Source organism: Coturnix japonica, chromosome 8, assembly GCF_001577835.2.
Source record: "Coturnix japonica isolate 7356 chromosome 8, Coturnix japonica 2.1, whole genome shotgun sequence".
NCBI lineage: Eukaryota > Metazoa > Chordata > Aves > Galliformes > Phasianidae > Coturnix > Coturnix japonica.
This window is the reverse complement of record NC_029523.1, coordinates 21,800,940-21,817,928: the sequence shown is the minus strand read 5'-3', so window position 1 is coordinate 21,817,928 and position 16,989 is coordinate 21,800,940. Positions and strand designations below refer to the sequence as shown.

Sequence of the window (16,989 nt, the reverse complement as noted above, 5' to 3'; positions counted from 1 at the left end):
AACTGGAGTTTCAAGTGACCTGGGAGAAAGCAGGTTAGCTTTAAAGATTGCACTGAATTGACAACACATATCAAAGGTACATCTTGCCAGTGGTTGTAGCAGCCAGAATTACACACTTTGCAACTTTAATTTGCCTACAGACTAAAATTGTGTTTTCAGCACAATTATTTGTGTTATTTTTATTCATTTCCTTTTAACCTCTTCCATAGATCAACAACAATCTCTTATACCCCTTGTTTTTCTGGACAGGCCTCCTTACTCTGGGCTAGGCAGCGCCAACCAGGTGTTTCGCTGCCAAGAGCAGTAGCCCTGTACTGGCTCCTTGGAATATTTGCCTTATTCAAACGCTTGCCAATTCCTTTAGGTCATCCTGCAGCGCTGCCAAGAGCACAGAAGGGCAGCCCTCCAGCCCTTCTCTCTTGAGAGCTGCCCAAGCTCCAGCAGACAAGCTGGCCAAGGTGCTGTCCCTTGCTGTGGCCGGAGACAGCGTCATAGCCAAGGTCAGGGAATCAGGTTCCCCTTTCCCTCAGCATCCCTGGGATGGGGAAGGTCTGCAGAGGGGGAGCTTTATGTGGAACACGCTTGTATTCCTCCACCAAATGTTAGTGTGTAGAGCATGGGAATGAGGGAGGGCAGCTTTGAGACCCGGGTTGTGGAGGGGAGCAGACCCTAAAAGCACCACGGTGAATCATAGAAACACCAAGGTGGGAAAAGTCCTCCAAGATCACCGAGTCACCTACGAGACCAGCTACCACCGATATTTCCCTACTAAAACACCCTTAGCACCACATCTAAACGTTTCTCCAACACCTTCACCAGCTGTTAAACCTGCAGGTCTGCCCACTGCATGGCATTCCATCCTGGCATGGGAAAAAAAAAAAAAAAAAAAGAGAGAGAAAATGGAAATAAAATGGGGGTAGGTTAGTGAAAAAATGGAGCAGTTGCTTCCCTCGTTCCCTCTCTGCTGCTGTAGCGGGGGAACAGCCGTGGAGGTGTGAAGCGAGGCCCCAACCCCAACCCAACGACCCGGCCCGTGCCCACCGCCCACCGCCCGCTGCCAGCGCCGCCCGCCCCGGGGCTCCCCCGCCCGCGCCCCACAATGCACCGCGCGGCTGACATGGCGGCCGGGCCGGACTGAGCCGCTGGCGTCGGGGCCTCCAGCAGCCGGAGCCGGGCATGGCGGGGGCGCAGCCCCGGCACCCCTAGGGCCGCAGCCAGGTACCGGGCTCTGAGGGCGGCCGGCTCCGGGGACGTCCTTCCGAGGGGGAGCTGGGCGCCTTCTGCCCGTTCTCCCCGTGCGCGGCGGGTGGAGGCGGGCCTGGGGGGCTCGGCGGGGCCTCAGCCCCCGGCACAGCCCGCAGTGCCCGGCCCCGGGCCGCCCGCCAGCTGCTGACGGCGGGGCCGGGGTCGACGGGCGCAGCATCGGGGTTGTCGCGGGGAGCGGCTCCGAGGGCAGCGGGAGCTGGAACCGGCCCCTCCGCAGCATCCCGCCTGGAGCCGGGTGCGTGCAGGTTGTTGTTCTTCATCCCGGCTGGGATTAAATAAATGATTTGGTTGGGGCGGGGGGGGAAGGGAGCAGGCCGTGCTCGCCAGCTGTGTCCCTGTTTTATGTTAGTCGCCTAAACCAGAGGTTCTGCTTTCTGTGCTTTCTGAACCGATGCACAGCGATCTCTCCGCCTCTGCTGGAGCTCTTTTGTCGGCTTGTGTACAAATACATAAGTGACTCCCGGGCTTTTGCAGTAGGTTGCAGTTTGCCAGTTGGCTGAACGTGTCACATTACCTGAGGCCTTCTGGCTTTTAAGGTTGTTTCTGGGTCTGTCAAAGGAGGACGAGCTAGTTACACACAGAGGAACAATAATCAGATCCAGGCTTAGGTTCTGGGTAGGGACTGGGACACTAATGTGATAGCAGCATCTACGTAAGAATCTATTAATTAATTTTGTTTTTCATGCCGTCTGCACGTTACTTTATTTCCAGAAGGCTGCCGTGGGTTTGAGAGTCATTGCATTTGTTTGAAAATAAGGAATACGTGTTGTTTCTGGTTTTGTTTGGCTTGTGCTCCCAGTTTGAGTAGGTGCTTATGCATCGTCTGACCCCTGATGGTTATGACATAATTATTTCCGTGACAAGAAAAGCAACTTGGCCATGGACATGTTACTTAATTACAGCATCTGGCTGAAGAAGCTATATTAGGAGTGAGAGGTCTGCTTTTCAAACATTAGTGTAGTGAGCTTTGTTGTCTTCTATCTCAGTTCTGTGATGATAACTTCCTGATTTTTATTTTTATTTTATTTTAGGATGAAATTAGAGTTTCCCATCAGATCTGTGTGGGGATATGTTCCCAGAAGATACCTAGGGAGGGATAGGAAAGTTCCTTCTGTTCTCTCTTGCATAGAAAACAGCTGGGGCTTTTGTCTTGTACTTGGCTAGCACAGGAAGAAAAACAGCCGGATGCCACAGGGCACCTGCACAATGCAGGGCATTTACCTGGCCCTCACTCTGGAGGGAATTGCTGCTATGGGGAGAATGGGGAGAAGGATTACCCTGTGTTCTGTCTGAAAGCAAGGTGTCCCAAGGGAGCTCTTCTTAGGTTTCTGGTGGATCTGCTTGTCAAAGTAACAGTTTGAGTTGTGTGTTCACACCGATGCCATAAGGCTGTTCAAAATTTTTCCCACCTGAGAGTGTATCTAATTCTAATGCTTGCTCCTAAATTTCTCAGTGTTTCTTCTTAATTAGCTTTATTTCATTATTGTCTCCACCTTAATAATGTAATACTGGTACCGACTTGTCCCAAAAGCTCGTAGAAAGGAATGTCCTGCATTTTGCTTATTGGGTTGATTGCAGAATGGAAGCCCTCCAGGGGAATCGGTGCTTCTGGTGCTTTTGGCACATTATCAAACAGCATGCAATATAATCATAGGTTGTTTAATTGTATATAAACGATAGATCAATAATTCTTTTAGCTTAGAAGTTCTAAAAACCTACTAACTAAATTTAGCAACAGAGCTTATGAAATTCTTACTTTTGAGCAGTGATGCATACATAAATGTATATGTAGCTGTATGGGTTGGATCTTGGTTCTGATATTCTAGTAAATCTTTGGGAAAAAAAACAATGTGTCAGATGTAACTGGATAACTTATGTAATTTTTATTTCTGTTGTATCAAAGAAACATTGCTGGCAAGAAGTAGCTTTCAGATTTCAGTTTTTTGGTGTCTGCAAAACTTGACTTGATTCTGGAATGGATTTTGTGTTAGAAACAGTTACTACTCAGTCTGTGTGCCCGCTACTTGGATTTCTACTTGACAGCTTTTTTCAAGTCACGGTTTTCAGCATATTTCTTCCAGGAGTGAAAGCACAGGTTACCAGGAAAGCAGTCAGAGGGATGCGAATAGCAAATCTATTTGCATTAGTTTGTGAACCAGTTTGCTACTGCTGTGAAGTAGTTCAAAGGATGTCCTAAAGGATTAGAAGTTGGTTGAAAGGATCAGTGACATTAAATACAAGAACCAGATAAACTTCTATGCTGAAAATACTTAAGGTTGTATTTTCATTTAGCACAAATGATAAGTACAAATGGAGATTTAAGAACAAGATGGATAGGCTGGATTTAAACATATAGCTACAATCTAAGCCAGCTTCTTGATCAGTGTAGGCCTTCAGAAGATACTTGAGCCTCTGAAAGGCTTTACACATATGTAGTGCTGTACTGTTTTGTTTTCTTTCCAGCCTCCTACCCAGCGTGGGTACAAATGTGTTTGTTTTTAAAAGTGAGAGCTGAATTGGTTCAGTTTCTTGATCATGTTACAGCATGTACCTTACAGCCAAGAGCAGCATTTGAGGCAGGTGGCAACCCTCATTTGGCTCCAGTGCTTCAGTCCATTGTGGAGCTTTAGTGTTTTTCAAAAGTTTACAATTATTACAGTAAAATTGACATCAGAATCAAAGCATATTGAGGCATTAGAAGTCCTCATGTGAAATATAAAAGGAAGGAGAGATAGTCCAGCTCAACTGCATGGCTAGTGGGACTGATAGGAGGGCTTTCCTGAGTTTGGGATGGGAGCTGCTGGCAGTGGTAGGTTCAGAAAGAAGTATTTGGCATCTGCTGTTGGTGGCATGCCTCCTTATCACCTTTGCAGTGAGCCATGTCATGCTGTACAAAAGGCAGTTGGTGTCAATGCGAAAAGGAGCTGGTGCATTATGTCTGGATTTCCTGTCTTGCGTATTCTGCTCATTTAAGGATTTAGTTGTGGGGCATTTATACCTGCATACATCAGTGCTGTTTTGTATTAAGCAAAGCATTTCCTGCTAGTTCAGAGTTATTCAGTGATACTTGTCTAATACAGACACAAGATCACTAAACTTATATATGTAAACTTGCTTATCTAAGGAGTCCTCCTTAGAAGTTTCTAATCCCCCACAGTAATATTTAACATCAGAGCTTTGTGCTCATCTTCCCTAGGCTCAGTGCTGAAGTACTGCTGTGTCTGTTGTATTTAATGTTACGTGTACTGCACTGCCTTCCTTCTGGATAGGTTTTAGAAGTACTACGCTTACAAGCTTGAACCCTTCTGCTTCTAGAGACTGGAGGATCTGAGACTCTGCATAGATAGCACTTACATGTTTGTTACTAAGAATACCTGTGGGTTTATTGCTGGTGGAGCCTGAGGCGCTTTAGTGGCCAGTAATCTTCTGATAGTTTTAGTTCTAAGTAGTTTGGAAAAACACCAGGGATTGATAACAGTTTGTACTAAGTTATGTCTGCTTTATCGCAAAACAAATATAAACATGTGATTTTTCTCCTTAACTACTGGCACAGAACAAGGGAATAATATATGAGTTCTTGGGTGCAGAAAGGGGCCTGAGGCTATAACCTGTGTAGAAAAGACTAATTCCTCCTTCTCTTCTCAGGGCATTGGCTCTGTCTGCAGGAGGAGACATCACCTGTGCTGCAATATGAGCAGAGTGCGAGAGACAGCCTGTCCTTTTGTTTCTGTCCATGGCTGCAGCCTTTGTTTGTTGAATTTCACTTTATTTGTGTTGGAGGTTCAGCTGGACTGCGTTGGGAATTAGCCCAGGGAGGCTGAGGTTAATCACCCCTCTATGCTGGGAGGCTGGTGCGGGAGATTTCAGCTTGTGGACAATCATAATGGGGCAGATAAAGGCAGCTTTCAGATAAAAAAGTCAGGGCTCTCTATCTCAAGGGAGGGAATGCTTTACAGAATGAAGTGATAACAATTATGTTTATAGTACTTTATGTATGTTTAATCTAGTTGTCCCTGAGGAAAAAAAGAACAAGACCACAAGAGACTGTTCATTTTCCCTTTAGATGTTCTTCTACACTCTTGTAGACATCTTCGGACATTTGAGCCAGTTGGGAGCAAATTTTAGGACACGTTTAATGTAACGTCAAAAGATTGCTGAATTTCTGAATGTTATCGTGGGAAAAAATGATGCCTCAGTAGAGAAGCAGTGTCAGCAGAGGGGAAGGCAGGAGAAAGTTCTGTTTCCTCATAGGGGATAACTAAGAACCATCAGCAAGTATGTTCTTGAGCTGCAGCACACCTCCACCTGCCAACCAGGCTGCAAGTAGACTGTGACAGCGAAGCACAGAATGTATCCGTAAGGAACTGAGAGTCTTCAGTTTGACTGCTAACAAAATGGCTCAAAGCATTGCTTTGCAGAAGGGCATTCTGTCACAGCTCACATTGGAAGAGCTCACGATTTTGCCTTTGCATAAGCCATGGTGAAATCTGACCCAAGATGGGTGATTTTAAAAGGAGTTGACTACAGCTGAAAAACCTAAGAAGCGAAAGGTCTGATAGGTAGAAACATCTTCTTGAAACTTGTTGGTTTTTGTGTGTGTGTGTTTTTTTTCTTTCCTGTTTGGAAGTGTTACCCTGAATTTTTGCAATTCAAATGCAGAATTTTCTATTGCTGATCTGAGAGAACGAGGAAACAGAAGAAATGAAAGTGAAACAGTCTTGTTCCTTCATTTTCTCTGCCTCAAATGAATTCTACAGTAGAAAATTTGAAGCTGATTTTCAGCGTTTTAAAATTTGGCCGTTGTAGTTGTGTGTGGGCTTAACCACTTTCTAGAATTTGAGGTCAGACGACACATTCCCTTTCCTCAAGCTGTTGTATTTCAGCCAGATTATTTTGCAGTGGAGTGCCAAGCATTGAGGTGGATTTAGAGGAGTAAAATGGGCACTGTCACTTTGGGGAGAGGGTGGAGTGAAGGGATGCTAAATCCTCTGTAACACCAAAATATTAAATAAGTGGAATTTGCTGAAGTGGTTTCAACAGGTGAATCTGCCTCGCTTTGCAGATGCAGGTGAAAAACTGTTTTTGTTGCAAGCCTGTCTGAGAACAAATTCTGTTTTCATTCCAGCTCAGGCAATTGGTATGAGCCTGAACTTGTGAGTAAGAGTTGCCTTCCAGGTTTCTGCAGAGATGCCACCTCAGCACTGATTCACTCTGCTCCAGTGTTTTGTCTCCAAACGTGTTATTCTTTTTGGAGGCACTCCTTTCCCTCCCCCCATTTCCCTCTTTGCTGTACGGATGCCCAGTGGCTGGCAGAGGACGAAGGATTTTTTTAGGCTGTCGTGGTTTTAGTAGTTGTCTCTTTTTCCTTCTAAATGAGTGTTTTGCAAGTTGGTTTACTTGGCAGTTTGTTGAGATGGATAATGTGGTTGATACTGAATACCTTGCAGCAGTCCAGGTTAATAGTAATTTGCTACATCATTTCACTGTTAAAGAACAAAATGTATTCCTAAACATGACATTATTGCTCTGGCATGTAAGAGTCTAAATTTAATGTGGGACTCTTAACATTTCTTTTTACAAAATATTCAAACTTCAGGAAACTGCGTGAGTGATCTTTATTCTTAATTCTTAGAGATAAAATATCTCTGTGCTTTTTAACCTTAGCTACTTCCATTTGCTTACACTTCCTCTTAATACGTGGCAGTATTACAGTTTTCGGTTTCCTAACTGGGTTACAGAAATAGTGATGTGACAGGAAAATCACCTAAGGAAGCTGCTAATAAAAGGTATGTGATATTTGTGTAAAGCTTTCTCTTTGAGTTCTCTTTGAGTGTGTAACTGTGTTTTTTATTGAGCAGCTGAAATCAAACAGTAAAATTTTTGTGGATTTCTTTTAAACTTTCTTGTGAAATGTGACTGTAACAATTTGACACTTAGAAAAGCAGAGCAGAATGAAGCCTTCCTTTTGCTCCAGAGCTGCATTTTCACAGTAACCTCAGGCTGGCCTTGGTGCCAAGGGAAGTTGTTCCACTACGCTTCTGGCTGTTTATTGGCAGCCCTCCTGCTGCTCCTGCCTCCTGCCAGCGGCTTTGGCTATCCAGTTTTAGTCCCTGCAGAAATGCAGGAGGGTGGGAGCAGACCAAGTGACAGGGACTGGAGGAAGGTGTTTGTATTCCTTCGGGGCTGGTGCTGACTTCCATTGCTTCACAGGGAACACAGGAGTGTGCCCTGGGTGTGTCAGAGTCCAGCTTCCATCATTGGCTTGGTGTGGTTGTCAGAAGTGACGGAGAAATGAAAGTGGAAGTGAGGACTTATCTTGCTTACGTGTGACCCCACCCCAAGGCAAGCAACTAAAGCATAAAAAGAGCTTAGAATTTTGAGTCTTTCCCTATGTTTTGTTTCCATTTAAAAATTACATACATAGCTCTGTAGGAGAACACAGTGTTGTTTCAAGATAACAGGGTGCTGTATGGAGCGGTAATACCAGTAGTCTTGCAGACAAGTCTTCAGGTTCAAGGTAATACATTCAGTGGTGTTTACAGAGGTATAAGCTATCCATTTTTAGCATCTGGTTGTATCCTGAAGTGTATCCTGTTGTATGTGTCTCCTCAAAGTGACAGGTAGTAGGTAGTTATGTAACCTGAAAGTATACTATCCTTTATGCCGATAATATTAAAAAAGATCTATTTTTTAACAGGCATTTTAATATGATCCTTGTTTTTTTTCTTTTTTTTTGGAGTACAGAAGTACCTTATATTACCCTAATAGTTGTAATTCATTATTATCATTAATTATTATTGTTTTTTCTCTGTTATTCCTTAGCTAAAATATAAGGTACTTATTTTGATGGCTCTGTAAAACCTGTTTCCGTGTATAACGCTTCTAACTACAAGGTATGTAGGTGGACAGGAAAGAGAGAAACTCAGTTCCAGAATTCCAAATCTTGCTATATCTATACAAAATTGATTTTCTTCTGAGTCTTGTACTTTATTCTCTTCATTTCTTATTGCTAACTCAGGGTTGTTATAAAACAAAAAATCCTGGTCCTTGTTACAGATTCTTCTTCTTCATTGTCTGCATTGCAAATATTAATTCCTTAAAAACATGTTCTATTATTCATACTTAGCTTCCCCTTGGTGCTGTAGTCTTTGAGAAGTCTTTGAGAAGTCCAGATAATATGCTACTTAAAGCACAAAGATTTAGATAAGTAAAGGTAGTCTCCAGCTAAATAAAACACTCACCATTTTTGTTTTTTACTGATGAAAATCTTAATTAATTGATGGCAATTACTGTATGAGAATTTTATGTGTGAAGTGTTGTGCTTTTGTGTCTGTGGATGTAGATGGTAGGTCAGATTTGCTCTTAATGGTTTAAGTTACATCCTTATATTTTTTTTTCATTAATGAACTCAATCACTGTTTTATTGCATGATATATTTTTTAGATTTCTCCAGCTTTCTTTCTCAGTGCAGTTACAGACATCTTGGCTTTTAGACTTTTTTTTTTTCATAAAGCCAAAAATAGGGAGGACAGAAAAAAGCAAGCTGTTGGCAGATTTATTACCGAGTATTTTTTACCATGTTCTGCCATTTTTTGTCGCTTCATATCCCTTCCTCCTTAAAACAGAAATTAAGATTTATGACATTTTCATAACTTTTATTTGTAATATAGAGTATGTTATGAAAATTCACTTATGCCTCTGGGGAGTGGGAAACGTGTTTCCTCTAATCATTGGTAGTTAGACTTTTCCTTATAGTGCTTCATTTTAATACATTGCCTCTGCAGAGCATTGATATTTTCCCCTCAGTTTACAAGTGTCTATCATTTTTTTTCAGCAGACAATCAGCCACGATCCTTGCACAGGGGATTTAAAATCAACTGCAGATTACTGGAGAATTGCACTTCAAGAGGACTCAGATAGGAGAAGCAGGTCTTCACTATAATGGAAGAGGCCAAGAGCTCAAAGAATGGCAATCATGACCCAAGGAAGTCGGTCCGTCTTGTCAGTGAGGAAGGCAAAGCAGTTAAAGTTACAAATAATCAAAATTATAAACATAATAGAAATGACAAATCTGTGAAAGATATTGGAAGAAGTTCTCCAAGTGGGAATAGCTGCAAAAAAAGTAAACAGAATGATGTTTATTCTGAAAAACAAGGTGAAAATAAATCATGCAAAGTAAATAGTTGTATTCCCGGGACTAAGGACGCTGGGTCAAATGGTCAGGAGCGAAATCACGGAAAAGTAAAAAAAAATTCTAATTTATCAGCAGCAGCGGAAAACCTGAAACAGACAAAAGCTCAACAAATGGCAGAAAACTTTCTGGGCTCCCATGTTTCAGGGAATGGGGTCAATATGGAAACCATAGCAGCTTCTCAGAAGGGGAAACTGGTATTGGAAAATCCTCTTGGAGTTCATGCATTGAAAACTAGTGTTGATCAGATTGGTGATCCTGGGAGGACTGCTTCAGATCAAAGAAAACTGGAACACAAGCCCGATGACTTCAGTGAGTATTACTCAACACTGCACCCTTCATTTTTTAATTTTTTTTCTGATGAAATTGTTAACAATGGGCTTTGAAATGTTTCTCTTGTGTATTTTTTCACATATTTTCAATTGCTGCTTGCATTTACAGGTAATATGCTAATATAAGCGTATTGCTTAGAGAACAAGAGATTATGATAATAGCTTTCCTTTTTTTTATGCCTTAAATTTAAACATCTTTGCAAGAGACTTGAAGTGCGTGGGTTTCAGGCAATTTTGTGAATATAGTGTCTTGGGCTGGAGGAGAACCCTTCATAATATCATTGCCATTTATGGAAATGCCAGGTGTTAACTACTTTTCAGAAAAATCAGGAGAAAAAAACACGTGTAAGAAAACATATTTTATAGATATGGGGGAAGTATTTACCTTTTTGTGTGTGTATTATGCTCTGTTTCTTACTAAAAATGTTTAAAAGATGATTTTGCAGATGGCTTTTCAGTTTAGGGAGCCGTGGATTACTTTCCATCCATCAGTAATTACCTTTAGGAGTAGTTTAATTTTTGTTTCTTTTTCAGTTTCACAGTTAAACATATGGGTCAGGATTGATCTCATTTCACTGTAGCTCCTTATCATAGACTTTGTCATGCTTTTTCAGAACACAGTATTATCTATATATAATAAAATGTTGCTTTAAGGCTGTAATGTCAGAGTGCAAAGTTTCCATTTGAAATGTTTCCTATGACTGCAGCAGAAATGTGGAAATAAAAGGGAAGATATGAGAAAACATCTACATAGATATTTTAGATATCTTTGTAAAATTTAACAGGAAAAGAAGTTGAAGTGGTAGCATCCCCTCACTAGCTTGCTCTTTGTAGGCCACCATCAGTACTGAGGGGACCATCTGTCACTGGTGAAACAGAGTTGAAAATTTGCTCAGATATTGTTTCCAGGGTAGTCTCAGGGAGATGGATCACATTTGGTGATGTAAAAACTACTGGAGTAATTTAAGATGTAGGTGTTTGTAGGGGTTAATGAACTATGAACGATTCATAGGCATCTGGAGGAACTGGACTGGAACTGAGCTGTGTGTTTGTGTAGCAGCATTCCAGAGCTCTGTGGTTGCTAGCCCTGGTATCATGGCAATGTGTCATGGTCTGTTCAACTACAACTCCCAGCTGTCATCTAACATGGGTGGTTGAAATATCTGGCAGCTGGCTTTTTGAGGTTGTTCGGATAAATGTATTTAAAATTGTTTTTGATTGTTTCCATAGCAAAGTATGTTATTTAAAAGAATAATAGTTAAGTCTACTACTTTTATTTTTGTTAAGTAGAGCATCAACACCTCGTGTACTCTGTTCTTTTTTGCCTTAAGGACTTAATGGAGATTATGAAGTTTGCAAAATGGACCTTACTCATTCTGGTGTTCAACCTGGAATATAACTCAGTTTGTGCCTCACCTCTAAAGTGAGATGCTTTTATCTGCAGTGATCTCTGTATTCTTACTTTTCCTGAGTTATTCTGAAGAAAACTGTTTTTTTTTCTCTAGGTAAAATAAAGAATTCTGAATCGCCTAAAGAACATACCTTGGAAGCTGATTATTTAGAAAACACTGTTATTATTGATGAGGCTAATCTGACAGCTGAACAGCAACTGGGATTGAAACAAGCTGAAGAGCGTCTGGAAAGAGATTATATCTCCCGCCTTGAAAAAGTAGGTTGAGTTTTTTATCAGATAAAAAAGAGGATGAATATCTTCTCTTGCTTCTGTTTCTTCCTTATAGTGAATCACTTCCGTCATTTAAGAAATTAACCATAGTTGTTGACTCAATAATTGTGACAGAGTTGAAAACGTAGTCTTCCTTTTGTGGCACATGTAGCATTCGTAGAACAGTATTATTATTTTAATTCTGCACAGCTAAAGGTTTACATTGCCATTACTTATTTAATTATTATTTTTCTAGAAAGTCCAATACCTGAAAATTCAAGGTATAGGATTGGAAAGGAACCTCAGTATATCTTCAGCATGTTAGTAGCTTTCTACCAGACCAAGTCACCAGTATTAAAGATGACTTCTTAAAAATGTTTGTTTAAGCTGTTGTAGTAATCTCCAAAGAAATGTGTTTCGCAATCCTTAAAGCTATCTCAGAAGTTAATACCTAACTTAAGTGTCTCTTGGAGCATTTTAATATCTCATATGTTGGCTTAGGAAAATAAATGTAATGGCTTATAACCTTCATCAGCAACTCTCCACACATCTGAAGATCATTACTATTTCTCCCTGCAGACTTGTCTTCTCCAGATACACCCTTTGTTCTTTAGTCAGAAGGGTTTTTTTTCGGTTAATGGTACATTCTTGTTGCTTTTCTCTGGGCTTCCACCCCCTGGCCTATTTTACTTATTAAGCGTCCTAAAGTGGACGTTGCCTTTTAGCTAAAGCCTTATGTGTAAAGGAGGAAGCTGGCTTAATCTATCCAAAGTAAAGCATTTGTGTTTAGGATGTCTGTTTTTTTTTCCCTTGTGTGTGGGTTTTATTGCTGGTTGTTGTTGCTTCCTTGTTTTTTATCAGCAATGAGATATTGGCCTGTAGCTTGTCAGCTGTGATCCACATATCCTTTTCTTAAGAAATGTCCAACTGGGTGTTCTCAGCCCTGTATTTCTTTTAGTTGACAGTATCTAAAGATGAATCATCGTCGCTTTGATAGGATTTGGTTGCAAGTTTCTTGTTCCATTTCTCTGATTTCTTCTGATCAGTGAACTGTCATCTTAACGCAAAATGCATAATCGCTTCTAGCATTATCTTTCTCATCTGTAGTCAGCACGCTCTCGTTTGCACTTTGTAAATCTCTTAACAAAAATGTGAATGAATCTCACCCCGGAGAGACCCCTGTTGAAACCTACTTGGCACATGCTTTTAGACTGGTGATGAACCAGCCTAGGTATGTGTGCTCTGAGGATGATTTTCTGAGCAACTTTACTCTCTCCTTACTGTTCTTTATTTAGATAGTATTCACCACCTTCTTTTTAGAAAGATACTATGACAAGTGAGAAAAACTTCGTAAAATTCAGTATGCAACATCTGCTGCTTATTCAAGCTTTATGGTGTTCTTTTAGAAAACAACCCTAAAATTGGTGTAGTATAGTTTGGTTTATAGCAAATCAGTTTGTCACCTATGGCCTGTTTCTTTCCTGAATGGTTATTAATAGTTATTTATTACAGGATTTTTCTGGACATTAATTCTGGCTGGTCTCTAACTGACTCATCCTCTCTAGCCTATTAATGATAGTCTTGAGTTTTTCTTTCCTAATGATCTGGAATCTTTCCATTATGTGAGTTCTTTAAAATACAGCCACCTTATAGCTACCACTCTTAAGTAGCCAAACACAAATATCAATAGGCTTGGCTTCTCTTGAGGTTTCTAATTTACTCTGATAATAGTCTGAAGCTACTTATTTATTTATTTATAAAATTCTTTCTGCTTTCATTGGTGTTAAGCATATCTACATGATGGAAATGGGCTTCACAATAGAGGTGAAATAAAAGGCCTTATGTGATTCAGCCTTTCTGGCAACTATGGGCATAATACTGCAGATTAGTATTGTAAAGGAGTACCCAATTGTTTTTAATGCTGATAGCCATTTAATTTTAGAAGTGTTAGAGTATTACTTCTGATCTGCTTCAGTCGTCTGGGATTGAATACATGACTCTTCCAAACTAGCCAAGTGTAGGTGTACATTCTGTTCCAAATGGGTGTTTAATTATCAGCTATCAAAGAAAATAAGGACAGAGAGAATTTATATGAAAAGTGTAATTGCCGTCATGTTTTACATTCATATTTAATCTACAGTTCAGCTTTAAGAGGCAGAAACTGTTTGGTCTTTATCTTGCTTCACAAAAATATAATGAGAAGTCTAATGATCAACTCACCTCACTTCATTTCTTCACTTTCCCCTCTTGTCATTTGGGTAAAAATCCACTTGCACCATGTGTTTTTGTTTTTTTTGAAGATTACATAATATTTACAAAGCACTTTTATGTTACAAGCGTTGAATAATTGTTAAATAGAATTTGTTATTCAAACAGTGGAGTTTTTCAGACACTGATGTCAGAAATATTTTCTGTTAACCTATGGCTGTTTTTTCCCAGCGCTCTCCAGAATACACCAACTGTCAGTATCTATGCAAGCTCTGCTTAGTTCACATTGAAAATATCCAGGGAGCTCACAAGCATATTAAAGAAAAACGCCATAAGAAAAATATAATGGTAAGTTAATCACATTTTCAAATGCCTTTCTTTTTTTCCTGTTTCTTCTTTTTTCAAGAGGGTTTTTGAAAGTTTTCTTTTGTTTGTTATGGGGTATGTTTTCTTTAATCACTTTCATTTAGGTGAGAGTTTATATCTGCTGAGCAGAGATCCACAAATGTCTGTAGTTCCCTTCCTGTTTGGGAGGATGCTTTGATGTCTATCCAGGCAGAGAAGGAAGAAAACTTTTTGGTCATTGTCTCTGAATTATCATCTCTTGAGTAGTAGAAAGGCAGTTCATTGCACTTGCAGTAACAGAAGGCAAGGTGACTTGGGTGAGAAATGTATTCAGTCTTTAGTTTCTTTCAAAGGTAGTGTCATTGGTAGCAAGACCTCACAGAATAGAGATGAGATTGGAACCGTTGCGGTTTTGTTGTTGTTATTTTTCTTCTTTATTTATATCCCTTCTAGGATGGGTAAGCAGAGGAGATAGTATGTCTAGACTTAAATAAAATAAAAAGAGAGTTGAAGTAGGGAGGTATTCTGTCCTGAGATGTCATTCATCATCTCCCTGCAGTGATGTATGTGTTTAATATGAAAAACGCTGATACATTTCTAAGATTTTCAGAAAAAAAGACAAATGGTTTCTTTGTTAGATACGCTGTTGTTAGTTTATGTTGTTTTAAGAAACATTACGTACATGAGAGCAGTAAAGGGCAAACACATCTTCTTGCAAAGCCATTTTTGTAAATGCTGATAAAGAGCTACAAATTCACAAATATGTAGAGTTCTGTGATTTCAGATGGTTGTTGGAAGAGTGATTTAAACTATTTCCCAAAATTCGATCTATTTTTCCTGTTTCTGTGTATTTCATACCAAACTTACTTTTGTAATGAATGTTCTAATTCTCAAATATGCAGGTCAGCACCTGGGAAACTGAATACCGTAAATCCACACCATCTCATAAAGTAACATTTTGGTTTATGTTCAATTATTAATTGTAAAGGATTCTGGTTCTCTCCCATCAAATCTGCACCATGGGGGGAAAACAAAATACAACGGCAACAAACCAGCCTCCCATTTAATATGGAAGCATTCCTATACCATGCTTTGCATCTGGGCATGGAGATAAGAATTCAGAAATGAGGTTTCTTTTCCACTGAATGGAGGTGATAGAGGACAGGGCATGGTTTCAGTTTTTAGTGTTTGTCTTCAGAAGGTTTTATGTAGTACACCACATGACAATGGTGTGTAACTGTCCAAATGTTGTACCTATTTTGTACCTATTTGCAGCTCTTATTATTGATGTATGACTGCCGAATGAGCTTTGCAGTGAGAAAAGAGCAGTTGAAAGATGAAACGTTATATTCATACTGTACTGATGTGCTTAGTGAGTAACTATTTTCAGGTTATTATTTAATTCTGTTGTCAGTCACATTTCATTTAGTAGATGAATTTGTGAATCTAATTATTGTTTCACTTAGCCCCAAATGACTTGTTGCATCTGACATAGTTATTGCTGTTGAATAAGTTGATTATAATATCATGCATTACAAGTTCTTTTTTGTGATAGTCGTTTAGGCAGCAGCAAGAGGAGACCGAACTTAAAAACTTCCTGGGAGCTAGGAATATCTCTTCTGCTGCTCATGTCCTTCGTCCCACTACAGCCTACTCTAAAGAATCTGTGTGATTCTTGTGTGAAAAAGTAGCTTTTTCCACTCAGATACTTCTATTATGTAGGAACGGACAGAGCTTTTTATTTTCTTGGATGATTTCTGTTTCAAAGCTGTCAGAAAATGTGGTTTGGGAATACAACGCGCCAGATTTCTTCCCCATTTGCCAGCTGTGAATATAACATGTTCTCTTTTAAACACAGCATCTACTGTCATTTCTAAGTTGATTGTGCCACTGCGTTTGTGGGTTAGGTAGGGCATAGTTACTGCCTTTGGGTCAGGACTCTTGTAAATAGAGCATAGTTAGCAAACAGTACCTTTTTTTAATGTATTATGCAGTACTATGAGATACATGCATTGGTACATAGCATGCAATACTACAAGATATCCTTTTCTCCTAAAATACAAGTTTTTACTTTTATCATCCAATAATTATTCAGGAAAAACAAGAAGAAAATGAGCTGCGTGCCCTCCCACCCCCTTCTTCTGCACAATTGGCTGCCCTGAGTTTTACACTCATCGAGGCAGCAAATGAACAAGGCATATCAGACGATGACTTCAGAATTCGTCAAGAAATTGTAAGCGAGATGGAGAAAATTATTCAACAGCCCTTACCAGGTATCCATAGCATCCTCCGTTTTCTCTGCTTGAAAACTGTTCTTTTTATTAATGGAGAATTAATACATTTGAGGTTGAAGTATCTTTGTATTATACAATAGTAATATATACAGGCACTTTAATACTGGCAGTTGATTTAAAATCAGCTAATGAATCTACCAAAAGAGAGAAATATGATTGTTCTTACCTTTGCTTCTCTCTGTATGTGTTCATTGAAGCTGTTGGTCTTCTTTAAAGTGGTGATTTATAATAAAGACTGGAAGTATCCAGAGCACCAAATATTTCCTACATAGTTATGGTTAAAGCTGCAGCCACTGAGGATCTCCTTCAGGCTCCAGTCCTACAAACCCTTCCACCTGTACCTTTACCTGACAGTACTGAGTGTGGCTTTTACAGTAGAGAGGTTTATTTTTCAAGTGTACTTAGCTGTACTTGAATTAGTGTCACAGGGGCTCGGGCAGGAAGGGAAATATGAGAAGGTGCTTGAAGTAGAAGAGAGGAAAGTTCTACCAGTCCTTCAAATGTTTGTGATGTCTTTTAGGGGCAAGTAAAAGATACATGACTCAGTTTTCTTTAAAGCCTTGGTTTAGGAAGAGGAGTGTTAGACCCCAGTGGTTTTTGTAGCCATATGAGATATTTTCAGTACTCAATTGTGATTTGAAATGTCTATGGATATTTATCAGCAAATATTTGTTAAATAAGTTATTTAGA

At 39.9% G+C, this 16,989-nt stretch overlaps 1 protein-coding gene and 1 long non-coding RNA gene across 6 annotated transcripts in view; one reads left to right on the top strand and one right to left on the bottom strand.

Moving 5' to 3' along the window:
• Positions 1-1,098: 1,098 nt before the first annotated feature.
• TUT4 (terminal uridylyl transferase 4) overlaps positions 1,099-16,989 on the top strand; it is a 37,394-nt gene continuing 21,503 nt past the window's right edge. For 4 of the 5 annotated variants that reach the window (XM_015870557.1, XM_015870558.1, XM_015870546.1 and 1 more), the window contains exons 1-5: positions 1,099-1,218; positions 9,101-9,769; positions 11,295-11,458; positions 13,892-14,008; positions 16,101-16,278. In XM_015870557.1, coding sequence (XP_015726043.1) covers positions 9,208-9,769; positions 11,295-11,458; positions 13,892-14,008; positions 16,101-16,278 — 1,021 coding nt within the window. In that variant the 5' untranslated portion in view covers positions 1,099-1,218; positions 9,101-9,207. The remainder of the gene's footprint in view (positions 1,219-9,100; positions 9,770-11,294; positions 11,459-13,891; positions 14,009-16,100; positions 16,279-16,989) is intronic. The other variant, XM_015870549.1, reaches the window with a different exon arrangement.
• LOC116653754 lies at positions 11,119-16,808 on the bottom strand. The gene is made up of 2 exons (XR_004308152.1): positions 16,466-16,808; positions 11,119-14,490 (listed from the first exon to the last, which is right to left on the bottom strand). It is a non-coding gene; the product is annotated as an uncharacterized LOC116653754 (long non-coding RNA).